The sequence below is a fragment of the Notothenia rossii genome, assembly GCF_949606895.1.
Source record: "Notothenia rossii genome assembly, chromosome: 6".
NCBI classification, from domain to species: Eukaryota; Metazoa; Chordata; class Actinopteri; order Perciformes; family Nototheniidae; genus Notothenia; species Notothenia rossii.
This window is the reverse complement of record NC_136909.1, coordinates 5,831,306-5,849,044: the sequence shown is the minus strand read 5'-3', so window position 1 is coordinate 5,849,044 and position 17,739 is coordinate 5,831,306. Positions and strand designations below refer to the sequence as shown.

Here is a 17,739-nt window from a genome sequence, read left to right as displayed (position 1 = left end):
AAATTTAACTGTCTTTTTGACATGCTTGCATTGAATCACCGTTTCTTCCTCTCTGCGACGTGCTCCTCATGTGGCGAATTTCAAAAGTGAAAGACGTTTGTCCGTTGGTCCAGCTTTTTTGTGCGTCAACACAGATCTCCGACTCTTTCAAATCTTAATCTTAATAAACGACATAAAATTCTTGGGATTTTTTCTGTAAATTAATATCTGCATATTTTATTTCATTTGAACCATTTTTTATTTTTATTTTTTGTGAGAGGTACCGGATCTGCCCAAATCGGTGCCGGAACACAGGGTGGCCAAAATGAACAGGATCCGGCTCAAATTAACCACTGGTTACACCCCTCCTCCTCATGTGGATCTGAAGGGGAGGAACCAGGAAATACAGAGTGGAGCTGGCTGTGGCCGTTTCTCAATCGTGAGGATACTGGCTTGGTAGTAGCATACTTCCATGTGTTTGTGATGCCTTACATGTTTAACTCCCTATATCCAGCCACAAAGCACCCCTTCTGTTACTCTCCCACGCGTAAGGATTTGCACTTTTACATAGAAGCCTATTGAAGTTATTTTGAATTTAAAAATTGCACATTTTTCGGGAATATTTGTACAGGTTGTGTAAATGGTTGTGTATAACTGTTGCTGTTTAACAGTTTCTTTTGAGTTCAACTTTAAATGACATCTGAATTTCTTCCTCTTCCTCTTCCTCCTCTTCCTCATGCCTTGATTCTCCCAACTTTTTTTTTTTTTAATAAATGTCGCATTAACAGCTCCTCGTGGTTCCATGTTTTATTTTGAAATGGTGTCAAAAATTATGCCTTTGTGACTTTTTCTGTAGAATGTTCTTTTTGTAGTTTCTGTATAAACTGTAAACATGAAGTAATCCCGCTGAAAATATTAAAGCCTAAAGGTGTTTTCGCCTGCAGAAAAAAAACGAGGTCTTTGGGAATCCTTACTGAGCCAACAGCAGCGGTGTAAAGTAACTAAGTACATTTACTCAAATACTGAATTCAAGTACAATTCTGAGTACTTCTACTTTTACTCAAGTACCAGATCTGAGTACTTCTACTTTTACTTGAGTAACATTTTGAATGTAGGACTTTTACTGTAAAAGAGTATGGCAATTGTAATTAAATAAAGTACTTGAATAAATGTACTTTAAGATAAAAGGTAAAAATCTATCCAGAAACATTTTAACAAGGCCAAGGTTGGGAGATACCACACATAACAAAACACTGCAGATAATAAATGTATGCCAATATATATATACTCAAGTCATTTGTTATATTTATAGAATCTTTCCTTTGCATTTGTTTTCAAAATTGTCACTATTTTTTTCCATTATATCAGTTTTTATACAATTAATTTAATTCTGAGTGTTAATAAAGTTGAGTTGTGGAGACTGTTCTATTAATGTCATTGTACAGGTAGGAGCAAAATGAAAAGCAATCCTGTCCGTGAGGCAAGTCAACGTTGTGGCAGTAAAAGTCCCAAGATAGCTCCTGGTGCAATAAAATGTTCCCTTGCAGTGTTTTACTATTATGTCTGATGTTTCTCTATTAATATTGCTGCTGCATTAATGTGTATGTTGCATCATGTTAGTTACTGCTGTCGATGTGTTTCCGAGACGCTACGATTACAACGAGAGTTACAACGAGAACGTGACGTCATATTTACACAAGACGGATCCTTTTTTGCCATAACCTCATTCCAGGAGGAGGAGCAGCGCTCAGACTCTGACCTACACAGAGCCTCGGTTACAACCTCCTCTTCATTTGAAAAGAGCTTTTAGTTGTAAAATAAGTTGGTAAACTTACAGAATCTGAAGGGGGTTGAATACTTGTTTCCTCCACTGTACATGTATAGCCTCAATGTCCTGAAATAGCTGATTGATTTAATAGTTGGATGTACAGTAAGTCGTTTTTAATGTACGTAGGCCTACTAGTAGTATTGTGTGTGTGTGTGTGTGTGGGGGGGGGGTGCTTTTATATAGAAATCCTTATCCTGTGCTTTTGCACTAAATATGAACCTGAAAACTATATATGTCCTCTTTAATTGATTCCAAAATTATGACTTTTATTTGTAACTTTTGAGCACTTTAAACATCATCCCGTTCGTCAATTGGTAGTCAAACATAGATTAATAACGTTTTTTTGTTATATCCTCATTTTCTATTCCCCTATTTGTGTAGTTGATCATTAGGACTTGTTTTATTTTTCAACTTTTTACCATCCGAATTTGTGTTGTTTGTCAAACAAGTCTTAAAGGTAGGGTAGGTAAGAATGGAGAAACCAGCTCCAGTGCGCTAGAATTTGAAAATACACAGCCGAAAAAAACCTGCCCCTTCCTTCAGACTTCCTTACAGAGCCCCTCCTCCAACACACGCGAATGCGCACGTGACCAATGAGGGCACGAGATAAGTTTGTTGATTGGTTGTGCTTTTTACAGCGCCACGGCTTCCACAGATGACATTTTTTTATGGATTTATTGTCAAAGCACTTAAGATATTCATTGCTATCGGGATGTTAAGAGCATTCCATGGAATATAACAAGAAGTGTTTCTGAAGTGAATTACCTACCCCACCTTTAATATCCGACTCCACATTTATCACATTTCCTAAAATGTTGATTCGTTATAAATGGTGCTAATGAGGGACCTATCCAAAAACAGAAAAATAAAACCACACGTGTTCATATGAGCGTCTGAAAATGTAATAATTAAATGTCATTATCTTTTTCAATATATCTTTCCGAGGACAACACAGTAGTAAAACAAGATCTTCGTAAAATTCTGTATTTAATTGGGTGTTTGTATTAATTAATACAAGTTAATGATTAATGAAGGAAAAAGGCAACACCAGGAACATATCTCCATAGCAACAAGACATTTTCTCTGCTGGCTTTAGAGAGTTAGCTCATTGAAACACCCGATCAGTGATTCATTTTTAATCTGGAAGGTAAGACTCCTGTTCTTTTCTATGAAGTCTGAGCGCTTTGATTACAGCGAGGTGTATGAGGCTGGGTACAGCTGTGATAATACTCTAAGTTTAACGTACAATTACACTGATTTTGATTTGTTGCATGCAGCTAAAGTAAGTCCTGCTTCTGTCTTTGTTCACTGCAGTATTTTCCTTTGTGTTTTTCTAGTCAATACACTGACAACTGATGATAAGTACCTCACACAACCCAACTTCAAAACATCAGAAATATCCCTTTATCAGGAAACAATACACCGACCCTGAACACACCACGAGTAATTAACCTATCGTCATGTTCCCCCTCCATACATGGAAGAATCTGTTGAAGTCAGACACATGTAAACCTCTCTGGTGAACAGAATTCCCTATAAGCAAAACTTGAAGTGTTTTTAAATCAAAACAGCGCTTACATTTCATGTTGACAGCATGCCAGAAAGCCCTACATGTATTTCAGTTTGCTGACAAATATATTCTGTTTTTATTGAATCTAATTGAGGCCTGAAGCTTTTACTTGTGTCACTCACAAAGGACTTGTGTTCATTTGAAGTAGTGTACTTGCCATTAAAGTAAAAACGACCTGCCTTGATGATGTAATTCTGCAAATAGTCTTCCTCTTAATATTTGACTGGCAACGCTAGTCTTGACACCCTTCATCTCCCCAAGTGCATGCTGGGATATGTTCTTGCTCTGCGGGTTCAGAAAAATATGGTTTTTACAATCTTTGAGTTCAGTTTAAAGTATAAATGTCCTTCAGTGTGATTCAGTGTTAATGAGGAGTGGGAGGCTGCTCCGGCTCTGTGTCTGTCTCAATGTCCTCCTGCTCTTCCTCCTCTTGCTGCTGTTCCTCCTCTTCCTCCTCTTGCTGCTGTTCCTCCTCTTCCTGTTCCTCCCCCTGCTGCTGCTGCTGTTCCCCCCCCTGCTGCTGCTGGATGAGCCCCCCGTCCTGCGCCGTGTTGTAGGATCCACAGCCGGTGCACTTCATCCCCAGCACGTGGAAAGGCACCGTGCAGTGAGTCTGGCAGTCGTTACATAAGATCTGTACGGAGCAAACACAGAACCAGAGTCAGAGTTCCTTTGTTAGTCCTGCAGAGGGGAAATGCACAGTGATTCAATAAAGTCAGACTGAAGCATCCTTTGTGCTCCAGTCAATCCTCTCAGTAAACACAGAGCTGATCCCAGATCAAATGCACGCTGAAGGCTCTCTGAGCAGGTTTTCTCTCACTGATTGTGCTGTTATGTTAAATGTTTGTTTTTCATGTATTGTCTGTTGATGTTTGTCTGTTGATGTTACACATGGAGCTGCTGTGATTTCAGACTTGATCTGACTAGGGGTGCATACAGGTACCCGGTATAACCGAAATGCCGGTTACTGGCACCGAAATCAGATCCGGTTTTCGATACTTTGTTATTTTTTTTATAAAAGCGAGGCGTAATATCCTTAAACTGGCGCCCAAACCGTCGAAATTACGATGTCAATTTCATCGTGAAACTCCGCAAACGAGTCTCTGTAGAGTGTTGGCCTCATTTAGAAAATCTAAAGTGTGGCTGCATATGACTGCCAGTCTGAATGGTGGGTTCTGTAAGCACTGCCAGTCTGAGTGGCGGGGTCTGTAACCACTGCCAGTCTGAATGGTGGGGTCTGTAACCACTGCCAGTCTGAGTGGCGGGGTCTGTAACCACTGCCAGTCTGAATGGTGGGGTCTGTAACCACTGCCAGTCTGAGTGGCGGGGTCTGTAAGCACTGCCAGTCTGAATGGTGGGGTCCGTAACCACTGCCAGTCTGAATGGTGGGGTCTGTAACCACTGCCAGTCTGAATGGCGGGGTCTGTAACCACTGCAAGAAGTTTATTTCTGGGAAAGGCGGCAACACCTCCAACCTCCAACCAATGCTGTCTCAAGCAGCGTGCCAAGCGAGAGAGTGTTCAGTTGAAACCTCTATATATACAGTCTATGGTTGAAACTGAACTGTGATGGGATTTGTTTTCTTTCATCAGGCAATTGTTGATTTTAATGATGCCATTTGTTTTATGTGCAATGCCGAGATCTCATGATCCGTTATGTGTTCTCTGGTCAGTCGAATCTCAGGTTGAATATTGATTATACATGATGCTATTTTCTTTTTGCATTGACAAGATGTGCAGAATCTGTTTTCTTCATAGATAACGTGTTTTTCATTGTTTGTTGAGTACTAAAAGGTCCGAGTCCCACAATTTAATTTAATATTCATTTGACATGTTAACTATATCATCAAGCGCTTCATGGGAGTAATTGCGGGATGATTCAATGTTTCCCTTATGCAACATGAAAGTATCACAATATGTATCGTATCGTTCAGCGGTATCGGTATCGTAATAAAGTCAACGAAATGCAACCCTAGATCTGACCAATAAAGTATTATCGTGTCGTACCGTGACAGCACAAGTAGCATAGCAGGTCAAAAAGGCATGCAATAATAAAGGGTAAGCTAACTTAGTAAATAAAGAAAGGAAAGCAAACAATAATCGTAACTATATGTGCATTATTGAGGTCTTACTTTGACAGTAGCGCCCTGGTACTCGGTGGGCATCGGGGAGAGAGAGATCTCTTTATCGATCTGCTTCCAGTGATACTCCATGCTGCAGGCAGAGTGCATACAGAGGGGGCAGCGGTACGCTCTGCAGGGAGAGATGGGGGGGGGCATTAGTGGAAGAGGAGAAGAGGAGGAGTTTAAAGGTCCCCTATTCTACTTTTTTTCATTAATATATCACAGGTCTCAGATATATACAGAACCTGTCTCTGATTGGCTGAAACACCAAACAGATCATTGCCGCATTACCCATAATCCCCTCTGTTTCAGCCCTGTTTCCAAAGTGCTGATTCTCTGTCTGTTACTTTAGATGAAAATAAGGAGCCCCTCCCCACGCCCCTCTGAGAGACATTTGGTTAGGTGCTCAAGGAGGAGTTTCAGGTGATAAGGGGGGGGGGGGGGGGGGGTTACCTTAGTTGCTGATTGGCTAATGGTTACACAAGACAAAACATTGTTATGACATCAAGTGGCCAAAATCTGATCAGCTCATTTTCAGACAGGTTTTTATAGAAATGGATCAAAAAGAGAGAGAATCTTTGTTCCTGAAACTTTCAGAGTCTCTTTCCACAGAGGGGACACATGTTGTTGTAGAAGAGACATGAAGAAGAGGGGACACATGTTGATGTAGAAGAGACATGAAGAAGAGGGGACACATGTTGATGTAGAAGAGACATGGAGAAGAGGGGACACATGTTGATGTAGAAGAGACATGGAGAAGAGGGGACACATGTTGATGTAGAAGAGACATGAAGAAGAGGGGACACATGTTGATGTAGAAGAGACATGAAGAAGAGGGGACACATGGTGATGTAGAAGAGACATGAAGAAGAGGGGACACATGGTGATGTAGAAGAGACATGAAGAAGAGGGGACACATGGTGATGTAGAAGAGACATGAAGAAGAGGGGACACATGTTGATGGAGAGGAGACATGAAGAAGAGGGGACACATGTTGATGTATAAAAGACGTGAACAAGTGGATTTTGCATAATAGGTGAGCTTTAAAAGAAGATAAACGATGTATATGGCATATATATATATATATATATATATATATATATATATAAATATCCGGCTCTCATTCGTGGGCAAGCAACGGGACATTTGGAGGACAGAAAGATATATTTTGGAAGCACACACATTTTAGTTTGAAGGAAAAAACCGTGAGTAGAAACATAATTTTCTTTTTTCAATAAACACATGTGCAATGCTTCCATGAGAAGACAAAAGAAGATATCTATTGTTATTCTTGCACATTAATTACAGCTCAAACATATCGACATTCACGCCAACAATGTATGATGTGATTTTGGTAATATAGCTGACTTATTTAAACTGGAGTGTAATTTACTTCATTGTATTTCAGCCAGACAACTCCCGTGTTTCTATATGATATGTTTATCAGAAGCAGCGTATAGTTTGAGGTTTAGGAGAATGTGATTGGTCGGTTGTCAGAGGGACGAGAAGCGTTTAATCCTAAAAAAAGGAAACATTATTTACAGGACTCACCCTGTTCTGACCATGTCATCGAAGCAGGTTCTGCAGAGAAGGTAAACAAAGACAATAATTATTACATTTATGTCATTACACATTTTGAACAATAATCACCAACATGATATCATCATTGCAACAGCTTCAGGTGCCGGTCCCACATTCAAGGATGTATCTTGTAGTGCGATAGGAATTGGGACATATTGAAACAGTTAAATGTGCATTATCCCCCCCCCATACACTGAGATACTTGTGTTTAGAGAATAATGAGTCCTACTTGTGTAGAAGATGGCCGCACGGAAGAACGTGAGCTCCAATTCTGGACGTGTGAATATCCTGTAAATACAAACAAATAAATCATATCAGGAAAGTAATGGATTGCGTAACTTGCCATACTGTGACATCATGCTTTATTACCTCCATACACACGGGGCAGTTCTGCCTGGAGACATTTTCAACACACTGAAACAGAAAAGATGAGTCTGAATGACAGCAGTGAGGATAAATAATGTCTGTCTGTCTGTCTGTCTGTCTGTCTGTCTGTCTGTCTGTCTGTCTGTCTGTCTGTCTGTCTGTCTGTCTGTCTGTCTGTCTGTCTGTCTGTCTGTCTGTCTGTCTGTCTGTCTGTCTGTCTGTCTGTCTGTCTGTCTGTCTGTCTGTCTGTAGCAGGTTAATAATCACCTTGTGGTTTCCCCGCAGGTCCTGAGCTAAACACAGATTGCATTTCTCGCAGTGGAAATACTTCTCTCTGGGTCCGATCCTGTGAGGAGCGACACAGAGAGCGTTATGAATAATACAGCAGTATGGCACATTTGAGAACACATTGAAATGTGCACTGTGTCACATCAAACACATAAGGATCTTTTGCTTTGATTCTATGACTTTAAACTCTTGTCTTAGTCACCGGCATATCCCACAGGGCTGACAGTGGTACTGCTTCTTGTTCTTGTCGAACAGGTGGCAGATGTCACAGTAATATTCCCCGAAGTTCACGTTACACTGCTGGCACGTCTGCTGCGCCTGAAATAGACAGGTGTTTGGACTGTTAGTATTCTCATGACAATAACCATGTTCAGAGTAAACAAAAACTGTTTTTGGGTCATATTCTAGCAGTTATGTCAACCTGCAAATATAAGTAAAAAAGCATTATGCTAAACCAAGAGCCATTTAAAGAGAAGTTGAGAGAATGCCGACTTTCCCAGCGGTGGATAGAAGATGCATGAGATACAATTTTGGGGATGATAAATAGATAGATAGATAGATAGAGAGAGAGATAGATAGAGAGAGAGATAGATAGATAGATAGATGGATAGAGAGAGAGATAGAAAGATGGATAGATAGATAGATAGATAGATAGATAGATAGATAGAGAGAGAGAGATAGATAGATGGATAGAGAGATAGAAGGATGGATATATAGATAGATGGATAGTGGGATTGGTTATTTATTTTAAAAAGATGATATAGCAATTTAAGGCATACAACAGTAGAAGTGCTGAAAGACCCATTATGTAATTATTTTTGTATACATGGTCTGCAGTTGTCCTGTTACCTCCTGCACGGTCTCACACTCAGAGCACTGCACCTCTCTGACTTTGAAGCGATCCATCTCGTGGTTCTCCTCCGCATCGTGGCACAGCCGGCACACGTACAGTTTACCACAGCAAGGAGCCTGAAGGCAGAGAAACAGCAGAATATATTACATTATATAACAATACAACATATACAATACAATATAACATTACAACACACAAAACATTACAGGTGAGCGTGGCTGTGTCAGTCATAGTGATGTCACAGGTTAGCCTTGGTCACTTTGTATACTGCAGGGTAGCTTGTGAATTTACTCCAGGTGGAACTAAAGTCTCTGCCCCTGGAGATCAGACAGGCCTCCACACTGCCTTCTTTTAAATCGCTTCTTAAAACCCACCTCTTCTCGTTAGCGTTTTAACATTTGGCATTTCAACATCTTTAGAGCGTTGCTTTTTTGCATTTAAATTGTTTTTTGTTTTTACTTGTAGTTGTTTTATGGTGTGTGAGTTGAGCTGTGTTACTTTTTTGTATGCTTTGTCTTATTTATTTGCCTGTACAGCACTTTGGTCTGGAGGTTTAAAGTGCTTTATAAATAAAGTTGTATTGTATTGTATTGTAAAGTCTGATTTAAGACTTGATTATATTTCACATCATTCATCCACATCTGTGAAGTAACTAAAGGTATTAAATACATCTAGTGGAGTAAAAGTACAAATTAGCGTAAGTTTAGTAAATTGTTGTTGCAACTCGACACTTACATCTCAACATTTGGATTTAATTAATATAACAGCTTTAGAAAAGAAACATTTTATGTACACACATTCCTAATGGTATTCTTTCAGTAAATGACTTCATGACACATTTGGATCATGGGGGGAACTTATATTATATTAGATCTTTGGCATAATTATTATACTGTGTGTTTTGTGTGTCTTACTGTATAGCTAAGTAAGATAATTTGTGAGGAACAGGTTTAACATCTGCTAACACTAATTATACGTCAGCATGGAGAGAGCCAGAGTAAAGATAATAGGATATGGTTAACTAAATCTACCTAGTTACTTTACACCACTGGAAAATAACAATCGTTTTATAGGAAATAATAACTTGTTCCACCACTGACTTATCGAGAATGAAATGAAACTCTTTATTTTACGTTTTAAATACCAGAAAATAACAGAAAAGCTCACTTACAGATAAACTGTGTAATCAAATACTCACTAAACTCTATTTTTTATAGTTTACCTCGCTTATGCAGCAAATAAATACAAAAAGTAAAACATATTTGTCGTTAATTTCCGTTGGGGTTTTACCGGCTAGCGTTAGCTCGGTTAGCTACCATTTGTTATGTCGTTTCAAACACTAAATATGCCTCCATCATAAAAGTAGGGCTAGTATAGAATATATATTTAAATAGTTAACTCACTTTTAATAGGCAGCTGCGCACATAATGCTCACAGCCGACAGGGGAAGCCATATTTTCACACAAATTGTGGCTTTGGTGCATGTATGTTGACGAGGCTTCTTCTTCTTCGTTGATTTTTTTTAACGGCGTTGGAAGCAGGGGTTGGATTTCTTCTTCTTTGATTTCTATTACGGGTTGCATTATTGCCCCCTATGGAGTGGGAGGGTGGAAAAGAAATCAGCATCAGAATTCCTTCATTTGTCCAACAGAGGGGAAATGTACATTGATAGAGCAAAAGTGAAGATAGAGACAACAAATAAAACACTATTAGATAAAGGACATGCACATCGTATTTAGAATTAAAAAGGTTATTTCAATTTACAGGTAACATTCGCAATGAATTGTTTACATATTTGGTGTAATTTTACAACAGTGATGTCGTAGTCTTTGTTATTTTTCTACACTATTGCACGTTGTTGTAATTGCACAGTGTCTTAGTCTGTGTTGTCGTGTGAGTGTGATGGTCTACCAGCGTACCAATGAACATGAACACATCAATAGGCTATATTCCTGCATTTATTCCTTTAAAGGTGGGGTAGGTAGCCTAGCTACGTTTGAGAAACCGGCTCGAGATACACTTTTTGTTATATTCCATGGAATGCTCTTAACATCCTGATAGCAATGGATATCTTAAGTGCTTTGACAAAAAATCCATAAAAAAATGTCATCTGTGGAAGACGTAGTACTGTAAAAAGCACGACCAATAATTTTAGCCGGCCCGGCTAAAATAACTGGATGGCCTACCTGGCAGAAAGGTGAATAATCTCAGCAGTTCAAGTTTAGCCATTCATCACAGCGTTATTTATTATAGGTGCACACAAGGGTGTAACTTTGGTTTGAGAAGTGGGGGGCACACAAAACGGGGGGTCCTCCGCAATGAAACATTGTTCTCGATTTAATTCCATTTCCTGCCTTTCTACAAATATATATTAGGGACTATGGTGTTAACTAATCCAAGAAAAATGTGTAGTGTGTATAATGAGTGTGCAAACTTATCTATCCATGAACCTGTTTTATTTGTGAGGACCTCACATCCTATAGGGGGGTCCGGAGGCATGCACCCCCGGTAAGATTTGTTTCTTTAAATTGAAGTTAAAGGCATCAATCTGGTGCACAAATTAAGAGATTTATGGATACAGCTCTCAACACTCATATGAAACAGACCTGTATATATTTCAATACTCCAAAAACCATTAGAATATTCTCACAACCAATAACACATCATTGATATACTCCTCTCTCCTATCTTTATCTTACCTAGTCTGCATTCTTTCTTTTTATTTATGCATATTTGACTAATCACTTCCCTTTCAAACTGTGTTTTAAATTTTTTACTGACATTGGAATTACTTTTGAACTTATTTTGAACAACTATATTAAATAGATGGAAATATTTTTTTCGACCAAACCGTTTGAGACCCACTGAGATAACTAAAGTTTACAATCACTCAGTCCTTTACCTCCCTGAGCTGATGTTATCTCAGCCTCTAAATCCGACAGGAGAGGACTCTCCCTCTCCTTATTGTTGAAACAGCTTCTAATCTAATCTCCGAGCTAGCACCAGATGCTAACAACAACCCCCGTAACTCTCTCTCTCTCTCTCTCTCTCCCTCTCCCTCTCCCTCTCTCTCTCTCTCTCTCTCTCTGTCTCTCTCTCTCTCACACACAAAATGCGCTCCTGCCACACACACACACAGGCGCTCCTCCGTGACGATGACCACTTGCGTAAAAAAAAAAAAAAAAACATTTGAAAAGTGGGGGGGACACAAATGGGATTTTGAAAAGTTGGGGGGACATGTCCCCCCTGTCCCCAGTGGAAATGACGCCCATGGGTGCACATCTCAAGAGGCTTGAGGACAGAGAGAGAAGGGGCGTGACTTCTAACTGCTTTATACCCCAGGTAGTGACATCATCAATCATGTGGTACAACTACAACGCTAACCAATGAACACAGTTAGTAGTCGCAGCTACTTACTTACTTAGACAATATGGGACACAGTAATACATGGATGTCATACACTACACATGTCTGTATGTTATATCTCAACACCGCCCCTTAGTTTATCACGTACAACTGTGTATGAGCGCTAGCCAATATGTGCAAGTGTTACATAGTGTAAATATCTTACCCAGCCCTCAGACACCTCGCTGTAATCAAAGCGCTCAGACTTCATTGAAAAGAACAGAAGTCTACCTTCCAGATTAAAAATGAAACACTGATCGGGCGTTTCAATGAGCTAAATCTCTAAAAACAGCAGAGAAAATGTCTTGTTGCTATGGAGATATGTTCCTGGTCTTGGCGTTTTCCTTCATTAATAATTAACTTGTATTAATGAATACAAACACCCAATAAAATACAGAATTTTACGAAGATCTTGTTTTACTACTGTGTTGTCCTCGGATAGATTTATTGAAAAAAATAATGACATTTAATCAGATTACATTTTCAGACGCTCATATGAAGACAGTAGTGGTGTTGCATTTCTGTTGTATTTGGATAGGTCCATCATTAGCACCATTGAAACGAATAAAACACAGATTTTAGGAAACGTGATGAAAGTGTAGTCGGATATTTAGACTTGTGTTTGACAAACAACAACAATGAGGATGTTAAAAGTGGTAAAAAGTTGAAAAATATAATAAAAAAGTATTAATTATCAATAACACATTTAGGGAAATTGAAAATACAAATGATGATATATAGAACAACTTTATTAATCTGTCACCCAGACAGATTCACTGAATGGCCTCAGGTCCTGAGTAGAGAGAGTCTGAGTGGACGTTGTTACTGGGAGGTGGAGCGGAGAGGGGGAGGAGTTTATGTAGCAGTCGCATACAAGAATATCAGCAGAGCAGGGGGGGGGGGGAAGTATATTTGGAGACAATGAAAAATCTTGGTCCTTAGTTTGTTACCAAAACAGTTATTAATTTCGTTACAACAGTATCTACACTCCCGTCTCAGGTCCTCAGTCCTCCAGAGTAGGAGTGTACCTGGATCACAGAGCAGGTGTTCTGTCCTTCTACAGCGTCTCTGAAACCATGACTCTCCTCCACAGAGTCCAGACCACGTTCACTCAGCCGCTACATGCTGGAGTTTATCTTTATTATGGAGCCACTGCTGAGTTTTGTAAAGTCAAATAGCCTGAAGTCCTTGGAGGAACTCTTCGACTTCTTAAACTCACCGTGTGTCCATCAGAGCTGATTGTCCATGTCTTCACTGCAGAGATCAGCTGTCAATCAAACATGATGGGATGTGCTTCAACATCTTCTCACGAGTTGTTCTGTAGATGTTGGACTTTCTTCCGGCTCCTTCCTGTGTCTGTGTAGCCATGGAGGCTGTCACTGCTCAGGAGGATCCTTGTTCACCTGAACTGATTTGTAAACTTTGCTCTAAATCTGTGTTGGATATTTCTTTTGATTCTTGTTGTTGTTTCTCTTGTAATGCACGAGTCTTCAGAGAGAAAGCAGCAGAGCTTCTTTTATTCTACACATTTTATTCTGCTTCTAAAACAACAGAGACATTTATAATCACATGTATTATTCTGACAGGTTAAATGTTATTGTTGCCCAAATTAACTAACACATGAGTTCCCAGATGGTTATAACACTTATTTCATCATCACATGTTTATTTAAAATGATATTACTTACTGTCATGATCATAATCAATAAGTACATCATTTATTATTCTCCTGTAAATAGCTTAGAGTCTTTGCTCGGGAAATACATTGTATAATATTACAGTTATTGTTTTGCAGACTAATTGTTGTTGTTGTTGTTGTTGTTGTTGTCCAAATAGAAAGTGGGTACTCTGATGTTTTATAGAACATAACTTATCATGATAATAACCAATAAGGAAATCATGTCTGGTTCTGTTGGAAATAGCTGAGATGAAACACATTCATGTGTGGAGAAAGTGAAACTGATCATGAAATCATTGAACACACTTTACTGATGGGATGTGTGATCAAATGAAATGTTTGGATCATTAATAAAGGTTTGTCTTTCAAAAACAAAAGGTTCTTCTTGTGTTATGTCCAAGGTGCCATACGAAGCTGATGGAGAACATGTGGCAGTGATCTGAGACTATATGAACCTGGCTTTATCCAATGTTCAGATTTGTGTTCCTGAAATGTATTAAAGTATGCGCATATTTCATGAGATAATGGCTCATTTGCATATTTAAACATGCTATTTCATAACACTTGTAATACAAAAAACGATTTTCTTAATGTAAGTAATTAACTGGAGAAATTCCTAGCTGATATATTTAAGCTAAACAAATTACCCTATTCACCTGTAGTGTCTCGCCTCAACTGTTAATGTTTATAGTTTAATGTATTATATTTAAACTTTGACTTATACCTGTTTACATGCTACTATGACAACAATAATTCCCACTTTGGTTTGAATAAAGTATAATTTCCATTTACATCTAATCTCCTAATGAATCACTGCTCATTACTGCCACCTGCGGACTAACCCATAACAGCACATATAATACACATTTTACATACAACTGCCGAACGATGTTAATAAACTGTAAGGTGACAATACAGTTGCATTGTATCATAAATAATGCTCTTCCTGATTTAGGGAAATTAAATTGTGTGAAAGAGGATTTCTGGAAAAAAAACATCATGCTATCTATAGTAGCTGGTAATGTCATTATTACTAATAATATTGTGTTATTTACAACAGTTAATACACAACGCCTGAATAAGCTTGCGTCAAAAGCAGATTCAGCGTTTGTGAAGACTGGTTATAACAATTGGAAGAAGGCACTGGAGAAATGTAGTGTGCATAAACACAGCCAGTGTCACAAATTAGCTGTGATGACTAGGATTCAGGAGCCAGAGCCTGCTAATGTGCAACTTTCACGTGTGCTTGAAAGACGGCAGCAACAAGCAAGAAGAAATCTGATGAAGATTGTTGAGGGTGTGAGGTACTTGGCGCGGCAAGGTCTGGCTTTTCGAGGCGATCAGAAGGAGAGTGGGAATTTAAGCCAGCTTCTAAAGTACAAGGCAATGGGCGATGCAGAACAATTGACTATATCTTCGCTTCTAAAAATGGTTAAATTAATAATCTTTTTTCTCAAAGCAATGATAAACCTGTGAGTTGGATGTAGAAAAAGTCAGAATCAATATAGATGTTTTTAAAGTAAATTCAGATTGAACATAGTAAAAAAATGTAAATGATAGTGTCCGTGCAAAAAATAAACCATTACTTATTGTGAAAACCACCCTTGAATGATGGGATAGTAGACTAAAAGCTTTAGGAATCCAAACTATAACATATAATAAGTACCCTGTATCAAGATTGATGCAAAACAAGTTTTTCCAAGGCACACCTTTATATGATCATTATAGTTATACAAAATAAGAGAATAACAGAATAACAGGTATGAAATCATTCCAACTCATACTACAGTTTAAAAAGGGAGTGATTTGTAAAATATGCATAAAGAAAAAGTAAATCTGTTCAGTTCTGTTTCACATGGGTGTTGTTGAGATGTATCCATAGATTTAGTCTCTAATGTTGCTCTCAAAGTGCAGCAGATTGATGCTTTTAACTTCAACATTTAAAAAAAAATCTTCCCGGGGGAGCATGCCCCCGGACCCCCCTAGAGGAGGTTAGGTCCCCCGCCCGCCCACACCCACCGTCAAATTGTCCCACCCACATTGAGGATGCTTCTCAGTTTCGTGACTATTGTTGTGTTTTGCCCCCACGGGCAGGGGCATGGGGTTAAACAGGTTTTAAAGTATCCAATGTGTTAGTGATTTTTTATGTATTTTCCTTTAGAGTGGCAGGAAATTAGTATTCAAATTTTTATTGAATTTTTGGTCCCCCCCAATGTTGACTCCATGAATACGGCCCTGGTTGAACGTATCTTTGCCTTGAAAAATATTCGATACACACACACACACTAAGGCTGAATATCATGTTCTATTTGCAATTAAAGATTGATAATAGTGTGTATTGGGTTATTGAGAAGAGACTAGAGAGTGCTTGACATTTTTTTGGGCGGAGAGGGCCTTTTATCAGTTATTAAAGTATTAAAGTTGAAAAGCAATGATTAAAAGTTTAACTATTCCGAGCTTTGAAACAGCTGCGCGGAGTATATCGCCGCAACCTGGCCGCCGGCTCTATCCACTGGGCTATCAATTCCTTAGACCAGTGGTCGCCAACCAGTCGATCGCGATCGACCGGTCGATCGCGAGTGTGGTGCGGGTAGATCGCGGACCGTAAAAAAAAAGCAACAAAAGAAAGAAAAATAAAATTAAAATAATAATGTTCGAAAAATACGTTTTTAGATGTAAACCTATCATCCACCACCCCGTTAGCAGGTGCCACTTGATTGTATATTTGAGACACCTCAATAATATAATACATTAACCGTGCTTTACGTGAACCTCATCATGACACAAGAGACGACGGCAGGACTGTAATTTCCCGTGTTCAGTGAACGCAACAGAGGCAACACACCAGACCAATCAGAAAGTTGCATGGAAATACACGTGTGCTTGTGTCATTCAAGCTCGGCTCTGTGTGTGTGTGGCAATAGCGCATTTAGTGTGATAGAGAGGGAGTGAGGGAGAGAGAGGGACCGGTGCTAGCGGGGACAGTGATGTTAGCATCTGGTTAGCTAGCTGCACTAACGGACATAAGGAGCTGTTTCCACAACAAGCCGGAGGAGAGTCCTCTCCTGTCAGACTGAGGGACAGTTTTGTCACAAATTATTCAAAAGATTATTTCCGCGGCACACCTTCATATGATCATTATAGTTATACAAACAATAAGAGAATAAATGAAAAACAGGTATGAAATAGCCTACTATATGGCAGTAAAACAAGAATACAGCTTAATGTGATTTGTAAAATATCCATAAAGAAAAAGTAAATCTGTTTACAGTTCTGTTTCATATGGGTGCTGAGAGAGGTATCCATAGATCTCTTCATGTTGCTCTCAAAGTGCACCAGATTGATGCTTTCAACTTCAATATTTTAAAAAAAATCTTCCCGGGGGAGCATCCCCCCGGAGCCCCCTTGAGGAGCTGAGGTCCGCCCCCCAATAGGAGGGGCGGACCCCCTGCCTATATGCCCCTGCCTATATGCCGTGCGCTGATTATGGAGCCTTCATTGTAAGAGTAATTCAGATGCAATTAGCCTATATACAAGGCCTCAAATTAGAAGCATTGTCTGGGCCGTCTTTACCACTCAATTCTGCAATAGGTAGATCTCGCCTTTCACCTAGGCCGAGGTCGGTGATCTTGGGCTTAAAAAGGTTGGTGACCACTGCCTTAGACCAACGAAGTGTTTTTATATTAGTCATTGTCTTTTTGTTCACAACTTCTCCACATTTCGAAGTGTTTCACGAGCCAGAACGACCTATTTTTCTTCCTGGCTTGCTCTATAATGATCCAATTCCAATGCAATGCCAACAACAACTCAACATCAACAATGCATACTACGACAACAACCCACACATTGCGCATTGTTTAGAGCGGTTGTAAAGTGTTGAAGCGCTCAAATTTGAAACTGTTTCAACCTGTCACCTGTCAGAATCGAGACGAGGCAGTGCATTGAATCACCTGATTGGACGGCGAACCAGTGAGTTGATTCATTCAGGAAATGAAGCAGTTGCTGGTTCGGACGTTACATGTCACGTGATTTGAAGCAGTTGCTGCTTCGGACGTCACATGTCACGTGAT

At 39.4% G+C, this 17,739-nt stretch overlaps 1 protein-coding gene across 1 annotated transcript; it reads right to left on the bottom strand.

Annotated features, from left to right (window-relative positions):
* Positions 1–2,777: 2,777 nt before the first annotated feature.
* On the bottom strand, positions 2,778–10,142 carry rchy1 (ring finger and CHY zinc finger domain containing 1). Its single transcript, XM_079687723.1, has 9 exons — positions 9,991–10,142; positions 8,584–8,703; positions 7,937–8,052; positions 7,714–7,792; positions 7,450–7,494; positions 7,310–7,368; positions 7,051–7,080; positions 5,509–5,629; positions 2,778–4,011 (listed from the first exon to the last, which is right to left on the bottom strand). The coding sequence occupies exons 1-9, from the start codon at positions 10,069–10,071 to the stop codon at positions 3,742–3,744; spliced, it is 921 nt and encodes a 306-aa protein (XP_079543849.1). The 5' UTR covers positions 10,072–10,142; the 3' UTR covers positions 2,778–3,741.
* Between the last annotated feature and the right edge of the window lie 7,597 nt (positions 10,143–17,739).

Coding starts and splice junctions, on each gene's coding strand:
- rchy1 (XM_079687723.1), bottom strand. CDS start 10,071: ATGCACCAAAGCCACAATTTGTGTGAAAATATGGCTTCCCCTGTCGGC. Junction 8,053..8,583: donor AGTGTGAGACCGTGCAGGAG/GTAACAGGACAA, acceptor TGTCTATTTCAG/GCGCAGCAGACGTGCCAGCA. Junction 7,369..7,449: donor ACTGCCCCGTGTGTATGGAG/GTAATAAAGCAT, acceptor TTGTATTTACAG/GATATTCACACGTCCAGAAT.